Source organism: Thunnus albacares, chromosome 14, assembly GCF_914725855.1.
Source record: "Thunnus albacares chromosome 14, fThuAlb1.1, whole genome shotgun sequence".
In the NCBI taxonomy this organism is placed as follows: domain Eukaryota; kingdom Metazoa; phylum Chordata; class Actinopteri; order Scombriformes; family Scombridae; genus Thunnus; species Thunnus albacares.
Window position 1 is genome coordinate 16,952,054 of NC_058119.1, and position 16,756 is coordinate 16,968,809.

The window sequence follows — 16,756 nt, forward strand, 5'->3', positions numbered from 1 at the left end:
AGTTCTGCGGCCTACTGTATACTGTTCTGCAAAGGGACAGTAAAATATTTCTTCTGAGTCAAGAGGAGGGTCCAAAGAAAGAAGGTTCAGCCCCCCTTCCCCACACAAATAATTTTCATATAGTCCCTTACCTGGCCTGAAGTTTTGGTCTTGTGCTTAACAGTACAGTATATGTCACTTCCCCTTCAGCCAACCAAATGTCTTTATCTTTTATTTCTTTATCCATCTGATCAGTAATATTTATTGCTAAGATTCTTTGTTTTTTGTCATCAGAGATTGATAACTTTCCTGAATGACTTTTGATTGTTGTAACTACACATGAGCAGGACAACCAATGACATCCTTTACACAAGTGTTCACAATACTCACTGACACCTTAATAACTGTAGTTAGGCTGTGAAGTCCTGTAACAAGACCAAACAGAGCCTGCTATTTAAGCTAACAATATTCTTCCTTCCTATGACTTGCATGTTGTAGATATTCATATTAACTTTGTTTTACATATTAAGTTATACTTGTCTCCACAATATATTAAATAAAAACATTGTTAGGTTATCATCTGAAATAACGATACAGTATATTAACAATGAAAGTTGACCCCTGTGACTCACCTGTGAATCCAATGAGGATGAGAAGAAAGTGCAGCAATTTTCTATTTATGCAAGTTAACTGTCACAATCTCTCTTCCTCCTGCTGTAGGGAAGTTGCTTTACACTGGTTAGAAAATATTTAAATATCTATGCAGCTAGAGTGTACTTTCAGAATATGGTTTGAACAATAGACTAGATGCAAGGTGCAGTGGATTCTAAATAAATAAATAAAAGATCAGTGCTCCTGGTGTATGGACAGAAATGTGTTCATTTATTAAAACATGGCAGTAGCAACAAAATGTTTGCCCTGTTAGTTCTATTCTTTATCAATATTCATTATGCTCTGATAATACCCAGAAACACTTGAAAATATTGAATACTTTCTGGTGTCTGTCATCAAACTTTATTTCTTTTTCAACCTTTGGATAAGTTCTATGTTGATAGTAGAAACACAGAATAGTGATGCACCTTATCTGAATTGTGGAAATCTGTTTACAAATCACTGGAAACTGTATGTTCATTGGTCCCAGTGGGTAATCTTGTATTTTAAGTGCAGTAAGCCTATAGAATTAAGTCAAAATCCTTGTACAGTAAAAAAATATGATTGACATACTTTGAATTTTTGGATAGTCTCCCTGCCCAGGATACTAAGATCACCAAGAAATACTGAATTTAAACACTTAATGTAAGATTATGTGTTATATACCACCCCGTTTGTACTTAACATATCTATGGTTATAGTGCCTTGTGTTCACAAAGAAGGTGAAATAAGATCATGATTTCTGAAACAGACCCTCAGTTTAATGGTTGAGAGAGAAGGAATGATCCTCAATCGAAAAAATGTGTTTCATTAACCACATATCATATTGAAGGTGTCACAGTCACAGGTTGCCATGTGTTTTGATTGGTTAATTTTCCAACCTCAAAACAGCAGTGGAAAATTAGCCGAGTTCACCGGGGCTCAGACAGGCCTGCATTCTTTTCTTGTTAATTGGCAACTGAAGGCATAGTGATAATTAAATCCCCTAACAAATCATTTTATCACTATCTGTGCAGTGACAGAGAGATGAGAATGAAAATCTTTACATTACTGCAAGTTTCAACTGTTTTCTTGCTTAGTTTTATCTTGATGGTGGTCATAGAACTACTCTGTACACTGCAAGTTTCTTCTTTCAGCAATATTCAGTTACATTGTATAGTAATTTATTCTCTAATAACACAGTATGACTGAATGCACATTAAAGTATGAAGACAGATGCATGTTGTCAATGGTGTAGTTAATAATTCTTTGAAATGTGTTGCGGCAATGCAGAAGAGGACAAAATGTGCTACAGCTCAAGTTACTGCACAACATTGCAACACTTTACAAAAAGAGTCCAGTAATAGTGAGATGGACAAACATATATAAACATTTACATCTTTTGGCAGCGCTGAGGCAATGTGGTCTAGGTAACATCCTTATCTTCTGCTTCAACCTGTTGTGAAACAGAAGCGGATATGACAATAAGGAAGGAACAGCAAAAATGAAACTTGTTCATGTCTACTAAAAAAAAAAAAGTAACTTGTTCAATGACAAGGCATAATCTTCAGACATAATGAGATCGCCAACAAAATGACTGAATTACAGGATGAGATAAACAATATGAGGCTAGAAGCAGGTCTCTAAATATTTACCTTTCAAACATGTTGTTGCTTCTGGGTAACCACAGCAGTGTATATCACATTCACATCACTCTCAGCACATGGCCTCTGGGTAAAGAAGGGGAGATAGATATGAAAAGTTTTTGTTTTATACAGTTGCACTGGGTGAAGTTGTACTTGTATTATGTAAGACAAATTATAGTTTTAATGTGTTATGGTTACCTGGACTGAGGCTTTTCTCGTGTTATCAACATTACCATATATTGCATCCGGTACAGCCTGCATTGAAAGAGCAAATATCATTCACAGAAATAAGAAATACTTTAATTTTAAGGCAAACATATCATAATCAAGGAATTACCATAAACATTAAATAGAGCTATCACAAATTAAAAATGACAAATATTGATAGTTCCAGCTTCTCAAATGTGAAGATGTTCATATATGACAGTTAATTGGATATACTACTACTACTACTAATAATAATAATAATAATGATAATAATAATAATAATCATCATTTTCCTCCATTTTTTAACATTTCATTGGCTAAGCAATTAATCGAGAAAAGAATCAGCAGATTATTTGATAATGAAAATAACTGTTAGTTGCAGCCCCATTAAAATTTATTTTAATATTGCATATTAGGATGTATTTTATGTTATAGGATAGATAGATATCCATCTGCAATTGCACAGTATAGTCCTGTAGACTGTACAGGGGCAATATATCCTCTGAAAATGTTCTGAACATTGAAGTTGGAGTTACCTGGCCAGACCTTTTTCTCTTGTGTTTAACATTGACAGTACTGTAAGTTACTTCCTCTTCAGCCTGTGTTGAAGGAGCAAACCAAATGTTAGCAGTCTGAAGCCGTTCATTTTCACCTCTTTGATTTTGTTTCTCACAGTTTACATTAGATTCTATCATTACCATGCTTTTTTAAATAATCAAGTAAACCATTTTCACAATTGTACAATTATACAGTTTAGTCCTGCCACCTATTCTGTACTGCGAAGAGACAACATATTCACTGAAAATGTTGAAACTGAATCTTAATTCAGTTATACAATTATCTTGGCATCACTGAAGCACATGATCAGGAAAGCACTTTTACCTTTATACTGTGGATCCTTACAGTCTTCTCTATGAAAAATTATATTGGGAAATTAATCAGCATATCTTACCATTGTTGTAGCTGATGAGTCTTCTTTGGTCTGTTCTAAAAATTAAACAATGAAAAGTCCTGTAACTGACACTCAATGTGCACAATATACAGTATAATACACAACAATCTAACTTTAAAGTGAAAATATTGAAGAATAACAAGTCTTTTGGCATGAATTGGATTAAAATTCAGGTTGGGCTTACTGTGCTTTTTCAATAAAAAACAGATGAACAAGGCCACCATAACAATGAAGATCAACAAACTCAGAGTGATGATGAGGCTCTTTGCATCATTTGAAGTACTGCAGCATAAAGTTTGAGTATGTCCGGTTGTGGCTGTGGCTGTGACTATGGCTGTGGCCTTGGCTATAATTCAAAATAAGACAATGTTGTAGAGTAATATGACAACAATAAATCCACCAAAACATTTACAAACGGTGTAATACTTACTAGTGGTAGATTTTTCATTAACAGTGAGATGCACTGGCATCTGAAAGTCTCCTTTAACACATAAATACCAGCCACTGCTCTCTATCCTCAGTCCACTCATAGTCACACGGTCATTGCAGATTCCTGTGACAATGGTCACGTTTGTTCCATCTATTGATCCAGGCTGATTTGACACACAGGACCTGCCCAGCTTGCACCACTTAATTACTCCAGTGATACTGTTAGAACAATTGATGGTTTTTTCGTCTCCATAAAATCCCATAATCTTCTGATGAGTCACAGAGAGACTGGGTGTACCTTAACGGAAAATGAATAATATTCAATAGAAAATTGTGGGTAGCCTAATTATTGATACATGCTGGTAATGTTTCAAAGGTATGTGTTTTGCATATAATAACATCTAGCAGATAAATAATTCATTCAGTCTTAACATTTATTGTCATTACTTTTGACTTACAAAGTAAATGTGAGAAAATAATAATTTTAGCAAAAATTCTTCAGTGTTTTTCCTCTAAATCGTTAAAATTTCACAAAGTATTTCAAATATGCTTAAAGATGCTTTAAGGGATCTTACCACTGGTGACTGACAACTGAAAATACTCTCCAACATCTGCTCCTCCATCAATCTCAACAACGCACCAATAATAACTGTCTTTAGTTGTCAGATCTTTTATAGTCACGGTGAAGATTCCTTGGTTTTGGTCATCAGAGATTGAAAACTTTTCTGATCCACTTTTTCGGTTTGTTTTAACTGCATAAGAGCAGGAGAGCCAGGAATATCCTTCACACAAGTATTTCACATGGTTCTTGTACTTCGAACTATAAAGACATGGGATAGAGATTGAGCTTCCAAGCTTCACTGACACTTTTTTGACTGTAGTCAGGCTGTGAATTCCTGCAACAAAAATAAGAACAGCATTTCAGCGCACATAGTTGCTACCAATATTCTTCTTTCATATTGATTTACTTACTAGATATTTCTATTAACTGTTGTGTGAGATATTAAATTAGAGTTGTCTCCACAGTTAATGAAATAAAACATTGGTAGGTAATTACAAGGGATTATATTATCGCTGTCATTATCATCATTTGACATTTAAAAATTGCCCCTGTGACTGACCTGTGAGTCCAGTGAGGATGAGGAGAAAGTGGAGAGGAGCAGCCATGTCAGAAAGCAGAACTGAACATGAGCTGAGGCACAGAGACTGATTTTCTACCTCCTGAGCTTCCTAAATATGCAATTGCAGCTGTTACAATCTTTCCTCCTCCTAAGTCAGACAGTCACGTTTCATAAGTTAGCTCATTTACATCATGAGCGAACTTGTGAAATGCAACTGTCTGACTTCGGCATGTTGCCACAAGGTGGTTTGGGTATGTAATTACAAGTGAGCATTGTACCTGCTAAGTAATCTGCCCATCCATTTTCTGGCAAGCTGATTGTTGTCCTAGTGTTTTCCTACAAATCCAACATTCTGCACAATATCTGCTAGCCAGGGAACACTGGAGATCATTTATGAAAATTATTAGATAATCAGGTACATGGAAGTACCAGTCAGTGTGTCTTTGCCGCTGTTCGGTAGACACAGGACGTCCGGTAGAGGCTGCAAGCCGAGCTGCTGTTAACATTTGCTCAGCTTGTTTCTCTGATAACTTAAGATCCAGATGTCCAGTGACTAAAATCCTTCATCCGGTTACGATACAGTTAAAAACAACCAAGATCTAAAAAGTTTATCATAAAAATGTGGCTTAAAACTGAGTAAAAGTCAATTTATGACTGGCAGGCAACCATAAAGCCGACGTTTTATCTTGTATGTGTACACTCTTTGGTAGACGCCATTGTGACAGACAACCACAATGCTGCTGATGAATTATCTTGTATGTGTGTACACTTCGATAGAGGCCATTGTAGCGGACAACCACAACGCTGACGCCTGTATCTTGTATGTATATTCTCTTTGGTAGATGGGGTATGATGCCATTGACAGGCGACCAAATGAAACAGACTGTTACCTTGATTAAAATTACTGATTTCTCTGGGTTTGAAAATTGTTGGAAACATTTGGGATAATGTAAGTACACAACTCAACAAAATATATAACATAGGTCTAGTTGTTCTTAGACATTTTAATGCAGAGTAGTTACATATTATAGCTTTAAAGTCTTGCTCTTGCTGTGACTCAACAAGTCAAAGTGACAATGATAAATTCCCCACATCACATCTTTAATTTTAGAGTCTTAAAACAGCACTACTCAACTCTGCACCTGTGCTCAAGTTTCGGGTGGTGCTGCTCTGCTTGCGGCCCAGCCTCACATGGTGCTGCATTTTGTTTGTTTTAGAGTTGTTTTATTGTGGGTTTTTTTTTTCTACATTTAATCTATAATATATTATTATTATTATTATTATAAACATCTGAAGTCCAAAAGTCAATGTACATTCAAGTTATCCTCCTGGTAATGATTATTTTGGGACTGTTGCCTAACAGCTACAGCATCGCTAGCGCTTCATGTTGGGTTCACTCTCATTCCAGGACCTAACCATAGTTGTAAGGCTGCACCCTGAGCATGTGAAGCAGTTGCGGTAAAAAGGCAGGCGAGGAAGAGTAAAACAGTACCTACTTTAAATTTTTAAAGCTTTTGCTAAGACGACATGGGGGCAGACCTCCAATGCCTCATTCCAAAGCAAAGAGAGGAACAATGCCAGGGCATCCCCAACTGACTGGTTGAAGTCAAGGAGTTCTCCTGGACAGAAACAACTTGTCAGGGAAAAATGGAGGTGGTGCTACGGCAGTGTTTCTAAGTGATAACTAGTGCATACAACACAATCAGAGAGACTGTCTGTCGCCCTGACGTTGAAGTTTTATGTCATTGTAATTTACATTATCATTGTAACATTTCTGTTTTCACTGTTTACATTCCAGCTGCAGTGCACAACAGGTGTTCCTGTTTTTATTCTGGGCAGTTTTGTTGACAGCAAACTTGAACAGTCACTCCATGTTTTTGACCACGTCCCGTGAAAAACATGTGATAACAGAATTATAGTTAGATGCTATGGAAATGTTAAAAATGCCTACACTATTAGATCAAACCCCCCTCTGGGAAAAACTGGCCCCGATACAAAAACTTTGCATTAACTTAGCAAGTTACAGGTTTATGGTAGAAACACTGAAAGGTTGCTTCCTGTGCAATAACTGGAACATTTTTCATAACATGAACGCTGATGAGGCCACCAAGAGAGAAAAACTAGTTCCCTAAATTTCTGTGTAAATAAGACACTTCCCAAAAAGGCCACCAAACCACACATTACTAAAGAGATAATTACATCAAGAGTAGCATTCAGAAATCATGAGAGGGCTCAGCTATGAGCTGCTAAAAGAGGCCAGGAAACAACAAAAGGACATTATTGAGCAACATTTTACCACAATGAACACTACAGATGATCTTTAAAGGTGCAGTGTGTAGAATTTAGTGGCATCTAGTGGAACGGACTTGGGAGAAATGGAATATAATATTCATAAGTATGTTTTCATTAGTGTCTAATCACCTGAAAATAAGAATTATTGTGTTTTCATTAGCTAAAAATGAGCCCTTTATATCTACATAGGGAGTGAGTCCTCTTCCACGGAGCCCACCATGTTGTACCAGCATGTTTCTACAGTAGCCCAGAACGGACAAATCAAACACTGGCTCTGGAGACGGCCTTTCACATTTTTTTTGCGGCCACCAAAGGTTCTTCTACATGCTTGGAAAGGGAGGGTGAGTGGGGAGGGGATATTCATTTGGTTGCAATGTGCAACCTCACTGGTCCTTTAAGAAAGCTAATGAACTGAATGATTTCTACCTCAGGTGCAAACCCCAAGATTTAACTGAGCACTGCAATACTGTCTCTATAAACACATTTCTAGTGACAGATTCATTTATGCACCAAACATTTGCATAAAGACAATGGAGAAGCACCAATGACACAGTTAATAGCATGACCCATCTTATCAAGCATTTGGAGGACAATACGCACGCCTCCTTTTTATTGATTTTAGTTCAGCTTCTAATACTCCTATATACTCTACTAATTATTACCTGGGGAATCAGAACAGATGTGTGTAAATCCTTTTATTATAAAATGGTATTTTGTCTTTGTCTTTGCGGACCACTATGAAGGTTACAGGTAGGAAATTCTCTTCAGTTATATATAAGAAATTCGTGTTTTGAGAGTTACAGAAAACAATGACAAATTTATCTCACATCATTCACTCTGAACATTAGTATTTACCTTCTGGTCTAAGGGCTAGAGTGCCAAAATGTAGAAGAGTTATAAACTTATTTGTTCCATCATCCATTCAGATTTAAAATAGAAATTTAAATAGAAACAGTTCAATGCTGTATTGGTGGAACTTTACATTGTGACAGAGCACTATTTGTACGGTCTACATTTGCATGCTCTGGTTGTCAGTTTTACTGTATGTATGAACTTTGGCGTATATTATATTATAATCTGCTGTAGAAGCAAACTATTGCAGTATGTTAAGATTTAAATATTAAGACACTCTTGCCCCTCTGAACTTCTCACATTTAGGCAGGTATGAAAAAAGAACAATCTCAATATTTTTTCAAAATTATTTGATGTACTGTATGTGCAGATTTGCATGAATCTGTGACTGAGGGTCTGTAAATATCAGTTACATGTTTCACTATAGGTCACACTTCCTTCTGCTGGTTCAATCTCATGAGGTATTTGATGAAAAAAACTATGGACTAATCATGACAACAATATCAATGTCCTTGCAGTAAGATTTTTTGAACAGACAATTCAAGCACCAGCACTGCACAAAATAGTATTATGTCATCTTGTTTACCTTCTGAACTGCGACATGTTGATTATGAATAACAGTAGCATAGAGCACTTCACAATCACACCTTGGTTGTGAGACCTTAATGAATTTGAAACAAATGGCCTTTTTCACAGAAATGTTGTGACTTGTCATAAATGGAAAAGCACAAGTGTTACTTATAACATTATTAGAATTAGAGGCTGTGTTCTAGTGAGCCATTGTACGTAATACAAGGATCCTGAAAGCCAAGCAGCTAAATGGAATTCAGCCATTCAGCTTCTTAGTATGGCACACTGTTTGAATTCTGAGCTGCAGGCTGTGTAAAAGTGATCAGTTTTTAGAATATAGACTTTGACTGAACAAAATGACCAACAGAGAAACTGTTTCATCATGGTTTAGACTATCCTCCCTTCAGTAAACAGAAAAATATATGACCCTTCACCTTTTCTGAGAACCAAACCCCACAGACTGTGGCAGGAAGTTGTGGCACTTTTGATGACACTTTCTGTTGCAGGTGCCACAAATGGTGGCAGCCCTGCATGATACATCCATGGGTGCATCCCAAGTCTCTTAAATTGCATCCAAAAAGTAAAAGTGATCAGTTTTTAGAATATAGACTTTGACTGAACAAAATGACCAACAGATAAACTGTTTCATCATGGTTTCAGATTGAATACATCCACACAAATGCAATACCAAGAGTTGCTCAGCACATGTGAACATTTTGACTGTATAACATGCTGTGAAACAGTGATGCTTCATAGTGTTTCAGTGCTTCAGTGATCAAAGACTGGGGACAGTTTTGAGATGGTTTAAATATAGGTTACTGTATGAGCTTTGATGTGGTCTCTCATAAATGCACCATCTTATTGAATGCAGAAAACTCATGAGTTGTCTTGGACAAATCAACTCTCTGAGAGGACAGGCCTGTAGAACCTGAGGTTTAACATAGTGTACAGACATAGCTCACTGGATGTTTCAGCTATTGTTAAAATATATTTTTAAATGGTGGAAGTTCATTTGAAATGTTTACTTTGTCTCCATCATACACCAACTCATAATTGCATTACACTCAGAAAACACCATCAAATCTAGATAGTGCCAGTGGAAGAGATAAGCAGTTGAAACCACAGAGTTTAGTGATAATGTTAACTACTGTTCTTAAGGTGCATAGAGGGGCTACCAAAGTGTATTTTGTTGGTTAAATTGTCTCCTGCTCTCTTGATCATTCTCTTCAGGTAAAATGTAAACTATCTGTTTAAAAGAAGAAAAAATGTATATGATAGAAGTCCTGTTTTTGGCAAGTTAAATGAGAAAATACTAATCCATTAAAGCAGCTTCCAGAATTAAGCTCTTTGTGTGTGTATGTTCATGCACAGCAGTCATGTGTGCCTATGACACACAATTGTGCATATCTGACAAAAGTTGTTTCTACTTTAAAACCACTCAACCAACTCTTGATTGATTATGTTAGAATATGACCAGTTATGTTCAAATTATTTGCTTTCTCCTATCAAATCCACAAATTGTTGCATAATTTGAATATTTCTGGACTATTCTCTTCGCGCTGCGGATGCTTGGTGTTATGGAGTGTATGTATCTGTAATACAGAATACTGAATCCTGGTCTGGAGTTTTACAGAATGTGAGATATACATATATATGTATAGTGTTTCCAGTTGAGGCTTAGGTGAAAAAAAGAATGTATGCCTTTTTTACAGCCAGTAGAGAGATGCAATAAAAGTCCCCAACTGGACTTGATCCGGGGACATAACCCAAGTCACAGGAGTCTAAAAAAGTCTATTTTTACTCTACTTGACAACACTTTATGGAAGGTATGTGATAGTGCTGTGCAGAGCAGCACAGTAGTTGTAACAAGAGACAAGACTTGTCTGTCACTGTGGTTTAACCTCTTCCTCTTCCCCGAGGATGTCGGCATCTGCGGGTGAAATTACTGTCTTTCAGAGGTTGTAGCGAGTTTGTTGATGAAGCAAATAATGACAAGCTACATGATTGTACATTGTAAGTTAAACTTTATTAGAAGATTTTTTAAATCTGATTGACAAAGTCCTTTACAACAATGAAAAGAAATCACAAGCAAAAAAAACAAACAAACTAAATATCAACTAAATGCTTTAGATAAAATTAATAGCTATGGAGATGCATGTTTTTAAAAAAATCAGTTTTATCTGCACAGTAATGAAGCATAATAAGAATCAAAACAAACAAAAAAAAAATGTACAGTCTATGATCAAAACACAAAGTGATTGAACCTTCCATATCTTGTTTGTGCCTAATATTACACCACACCCTGAGCAGAGCCTGAGGTTGTACTACTGGATCAACTATGAGATGACATTATAAAATCAATTTTTTAAGTCCATCTTTAAACAATAGTCAGGTACCCAAATGGACATTCAAAATGGTTTTTCTTCTTTTAATCATTCCTCCTGTTCATATCGGACATTAAAAGATCTCTCTCTAATGCGCTTTCAATGTAAATGATGGTCATCCTTCCCTGCAAAAATGTATTAAAAGTTTGTCTGAGGCTAATATGAAGCTTCAGCCATGCAAATGATTCAGATCTGTCTGGAGAAACATAAGAGGGAATTTTACACAAAAAAAACTGTAACTGCTTCTGGTCCAACTCTTTCTCTTGCTCAACATGACATAAACACATTGACACAGACAAATTCACCACATCACATCTTTATCATGAAATATGCCTGTGCCTGCAGGACTGATTTATCAAAGTGAACTGAGATACAACTAATAAAATGCAGGACACATCAGAATGACCTCATCAATGTTGCCATACTTGCAGGATTATTGTCCTCCCAGCTTTTCTTCTCATTAGAACTTTTTCATTCTATTTGAGTGTTGACCCACGGTGCTGTAGATCACAACTCCATCTTCTGGTTCAGTCTAATTAGAAAAAAAAGCACAGAATGCTGAATAATTATGACCTAATGATGAAAAACACAACAGAAATTCATTTGCTTTATTAACAGATAGTTTAAGTATTAACTGTGGGAGGTTTAAAATTCTTAAATTAAAACAATTTAACCAAAGAAACAAAGTGAAATAAAACACACATTGTTAGATGTATTTCCTTTTATGTATGCATTTGTGTATATGCATTATCATGAGGAGGTGCAGGGGAGCTTCAGTGACAGTGCTTTGCATGTAGTATTGGCTGAAAAAGCTAAATAATTGTCCTTTCAACATATGTTTTTCATTTAATTTTGACACATTGCATGTCACTTTATTTCTATCTTTGATTTGTTTTAATTTAGGCATTTTAAATCTTCCATGATTGAGAGGCTTATATGAGTTTAAAATAAATCACATACCATTTGCTTCGCACCATCCCTTATATTCACAGTACTGTATGTCACACTGTCTTTGAGTGTCTGGTCCTGCTGGACAAAATACAAGGTCAAAGTGATAAAATTTCAGGGGAAAAAATGAAGGTGGACAAATAAAATGTGGGCAAATTATACTGTGTTAAAAAAATATTATTTTTTTGTCTGGTTTACCTTCCTGGCCTCATGAACAACGTTGGCATAGAGCACGTCAGGATCACTCCCAGTTTGTGAGACCTACGGTGGACGAATTTGAAATGTAGCATCAATCTCATCATATGCTATCTTACAATGAGTTGCTTTCTCCTGTCTAACTGCACAATTATTTGCTTGTAAGGAGCATTCACACATAAGAGCTGAAAAAGCTAAATAATTGTCCTTTCAACATATGTTTTTCATTTAATTTTGACACATTGCATGTCACTTTATTTCTATCTTTGATTTGTTTTAATTTAGGCATTTTAAATCTTCCATGATTGAGAGGCTTATATGAGTTTAAAATTAATCACATACCATTTGCTTCGCACCATCCCTTTTATTAATAGTACTGTATGTCACACTGTCTTTGGGTGTCTGGTCCTGCTGGACAAAATACAAGGTCAAAGTGATAAAATTTCAGGGGAAAAAATGAAGGCGGACAAATAAAATATGGGCAAATTATACTGTGTTAAAAAAATATTATTTTTTTGTCTGGTTTACCTTCCTGGCCGCATGAACAATGGTGGCATAGAGCACATTAGGATCACTCCCAGTTTGTGAGACCTACGATGGACGAATTTGAAATGTAGCATCAATCTCATCATATGCTATCTTACAATGAGTTGCTTTCTCCTGTCTAACTGCACAATTATTTGCTTGTAAGGAGCATTCACACATAAGAGCATTCGACATAAAGTTCACACCTTTAGAAAGTTGTGAACTGAAGTTGTGAAGTTCACAACGTTCTTTGCACACCTATTTACTCCTACAACACTTGGGGGATGGTGTGTCAAACTGCTGTTTACATCAGCACAAAGGTTGTAGGAACAGAACAATACCACCATATAAACATATGGCACCATATGGACATTCAAACAGTTTTTTCTTTTGATCATTCCTCCCTTTCATATTGGACATTGAGAGATCTTCCTACTCAAATGCACTTTCAATGTAATGCAACAATGTATTTAAAAGTTTATCTGAGGCTAATATTAAGCTTCAGCCAACCAAATGATTCACATCAAGTGGGTATCTTTTAAAGTTACTGTCTTTTTAGTGCCAAATTACCTCTTTTTCTTATTATCCATCCACAGTAGCTACTAAAAAGACTGTAACTTTGAAAGTTTACATTTGATTTGACTAATTTGCTCAAGTTAAGTCTGCTGAAGCTTGAAATTAGCTTCATACAAACTTTTAAAGACATATTTGCACAAAACAATCCTTTGACTTTGTCCTCCATCACTTAAATTGGAAGCACATTAGGATGGGATCTTTTAAATTTTAAAATCTTTTAAATAAAAAAAAGATTAAAGCAAGCAAAACCTGTTTCAATGTTCATATGGACACCTTTACGTAGTATGACTCTTGTTTTCAGACAGACTTGAAAAATCCTTTCTTTAAAGCGAGTGTGTGAGGGGGATTGGGATGAAAATTTGGTCAATTTTGGAAGCCTGGTCGACACAGCTTTTGGTCCAACTTACTCTGACTCAACATGACAAACTAACAAATTCACTTTCAGTCTGTGAGCCCTATGCCGGATAGACTATGATGGACTGTTGGTGAGTGATTCTTTTGTTTTAATTGGACTTTCTGACTTGATCATGCTCAGTTGGCTTAATTGCCACTGCAAACGTTTTTGCCAGGGTCACATATTATATTGTGATTGCTACCTAAAATGGTGACTCCACAGGATGTACATAGGTCACATATTTTCGTAGCTGTTAGCACAATTGGTGATCTCATAATATTTAGTTAGGGTCACACATTTCGATAGCAGTGATGGAGCCCGCCACCTCCAATGCATCAATATTTTTTCCATTGTTGACCCTCTTATGTCACAGAATCTGACATGTCACAGATTTTGTATAAGTTTTACAGTTAGTCTGAGTGACTTGCTAAAATCTGTCTAAACGGTGGCCTCTTACTGTCTGGCTGTCATAATCCTGAGGAGGAAAGATCACATACTCATCAGGGTCGTCTCCAGATGTTCAGATACTCACAGCATTGGGTAGCAGCTAGTACTTACAGTAATTTGAAACCCAGTGACATTTTTGCCCTGGGTTTTCGCCTCTCAGAATGAGGTAACTTGCAGGACAACGCCATTTATTATTATTTTATGTCGTCTAAAAATTCCCTTAAAATATCATGATTTTCCAGCTCTTCCATTTTGATGTATTTAGCTGGTATCAGACAGGTTTGTAATATCCACAGGCCCGGACAGGTTATGTTCTGGTTTAAATAGTACAACTGTTTACAGAACTCACAGAATTACCATGCTGATGTAAATCAAGGAAATTATAGCCAACAAACAGTTAATGTAGTTAAATAAGGTATATTGTACAGTTACACTTGCATGGTCAAGTTCCTTAAATGCTGTTTACTTTCTGTGTTGTGTGACCAATCCAAATTTCTTATCAGCAAACATAATAAGGGAAATACATGACTATACTTACCGCTGTGATGTCAGACGTACGAGGTTTGGTCTTATCTATAACAAACACATACATTTCTGAGGAAATTATTTTACAGAAACAGATATTTCATTCCTCAGTTTGCATTAGCTTACAACAGACTTACTGCATCTTATCATCCTCCATCCAAAAAACACAGTGAGAACAACTAACAGCTGTAAGACCAGGATGGTGATGAGAATCGTCATTGTAGTGGACCTGGAAGGTAAATGCAGAGGTAGCCTACATTTCATCAAGAATAAAGGGGCAAATGTTTTTGCACAAACCCAGGTTGTAAATCAGATTTAAATGCATTGAAGTTGTAAAGAGTAGTAACCTCTTGTGTTCATCTTGCAAGCTCTCTCCACCAGCCCCGGTTATGGTGGTGTTTGTGGGCTGGGCAGTACATGGTTCAACACTCATGAGCAAGGAGGAATGCTGGTGAGTGGTAGAAAGTGTCCCTGTGAAGTCAAAGTAAATTCATGTAAAAAGCCATGTTAATGCAAGAATTGTATCACGGTATTTTGATGATACTGTATATTATGGATTATAATACTGTAACTCACAGATGTACAAGTTAAATTTTAATAATAATATTATTATTAATAATATACCAGGGTTTCATTTTTGTGACTTTTGTTGCGTCCACTTACTGGTCACTAATTTATGAGAATAGAAAATGGTTTGAATCTTACTTGCTGTACTGGGGCTCATTGTAGTTGAGAGTGATTCATTAACAGTTACGTTCACTGGCATCTGTAAGTCTCCTGCGGCACACCAGTACCAGCCGCTGCTCTCTGTCCTCAGTTTACTCATAGTCACAGTGAAATCATTAGAGACACTGGCATCGATGGTCACTGCTGTTCCATCTATTGATCCAAACTGATTTGTCACACAGGTGCGGCCCAGTCTGCACCACTTTCTTTCTACTGGGGATTTATAGTGACAGTTGATAGTCACATTACCTCCTTCAAATGCTGTAATTTCTTGTTGGTCCACGTACAGATTTGACGTACCTTCAAAAAGATAATTCAAATTAGACACATTCTTAGTTTTCTTCCCCACCAAATTGTTCACAGAAAGGATTTAAAATGTGTTTAAACCATTTAAGGCATTTTACCTGTGGACAGCTGAAAATACTGTTTGACATCTTCCCCCGATACAATCTCCACAGCACACCAGAAATCAGTGTCCTTATGCGTTATATCATTAATAGTCACAGTGAAGATTCTTTGGTTTGTGTCATCAGAGATTGAAAACTTTCCTGAACTACTTTTTCCTTGGTTTGTGTCAACTACTATATGACACAACGCAAAGTAATATCCTTGACACAAGTATTTCACATGGTTTCTGTAGTACTGGTCATAGAGACATGGGATAGAGATGGAGCCTCCAGCCTTAACTGAAACTCGACTCACTGTAATAATTTTACAGTGAATTCCTGCCAAAACAACAACAGACATTTATCTTGTAGTGATGCCTTCAAATGCATTGTATATATCAATATCAGTTACAGGTTAGTATCATGAATTTTATTAAAACACAATATTAAAAATTTAAAATTAGTGGCTAGTTGTCACTTTAAATGTAAGACTCAAATTTTATCACTCAACAACAATACATATATCAGTACCAACAATATTTTTTAATTACAAACTTGACTATCATTTATGCATAGCATTCATATTAGAATCTTAGCTGACTTACCAATGAGTCCAGCCAGTATTAGGTGAGGAATAAAACTCATGTCTGCTTCAGCGTTGTGAGTGAATGAGCACTTTCAACATTACAGCGAGTGACTCTACTTGGGTTACTTCCTCATTCAAGCAGTTCCTGCAGTAAATCTACTAGTAACAGTTTTAGTGGTTATAAAAAAAATTAGTTTATTATTCCATGAGTTTTATTTACTCCATTTTTTGTCACACAATGAGTAACTAAGACCTATTCCTTTTTTGTTAAAAAAGTTTTTTAAATTATATATGTAATTTTAATAATAATATATATGTATATATACAGATTTTTTTTCCTTCAAAACTTTCTTTCTAATCTACACAAATAAATGGGCATTTTTTCA

At 36.1% G+C, this 16,756-nt stretch overlaps 1 protein-coding gene across 1 annotated transcript; it reads right to left on the bottom strand.

The window, feature by feature from the left end:
- Positions 1 to 852: 852 nt before the first annotated feature.
- Positions 853 to 16,549, bottom strand: LOC122997357. The gene is made up of 20 exons (XM_044373444.1): positions 16,390 to 16,549; positions 15,803 to 16,123; positions 15,378 to 15,698; positions 15,020 to 15,143; positions 14,810 to 14,901; positions 14,686 to 14,720; positions 12,734 to 12,796; positions 12,548 to 12,613; positions 12,209 to 12,271; positions 12,023 to 12,088; positions 11,526 to 11,594; positions 4,965 to 5,073; positions 4,419 to 4,739; positions 3,845 to 4,141; positions 3,599 to 3,760; positions 3,415 to 3,449; positions 2,999 to 3,061; positions 2,454 to 2,510; positions 2,265 to 2,339; positions 853 to 2,065 (listed from the first exon to the last, which is right to left on the bottom strand). The coding sequence occupies exons 1-19, from the start codon at positions 16,427 to 16,429 to the stop codon at positions 2,268 to 2,270; spliced, it is 2,376 nt and encodes a 791-aa protein (XP_044229379.1). The 5' UTR covers positions 16,430 to 16,549; the 3' UTR covers positions 853 to 2,065; positions 2,265 to 2,267.
- Positions 16,550 to 16,756: the final 207 nt, after the last annotated feature.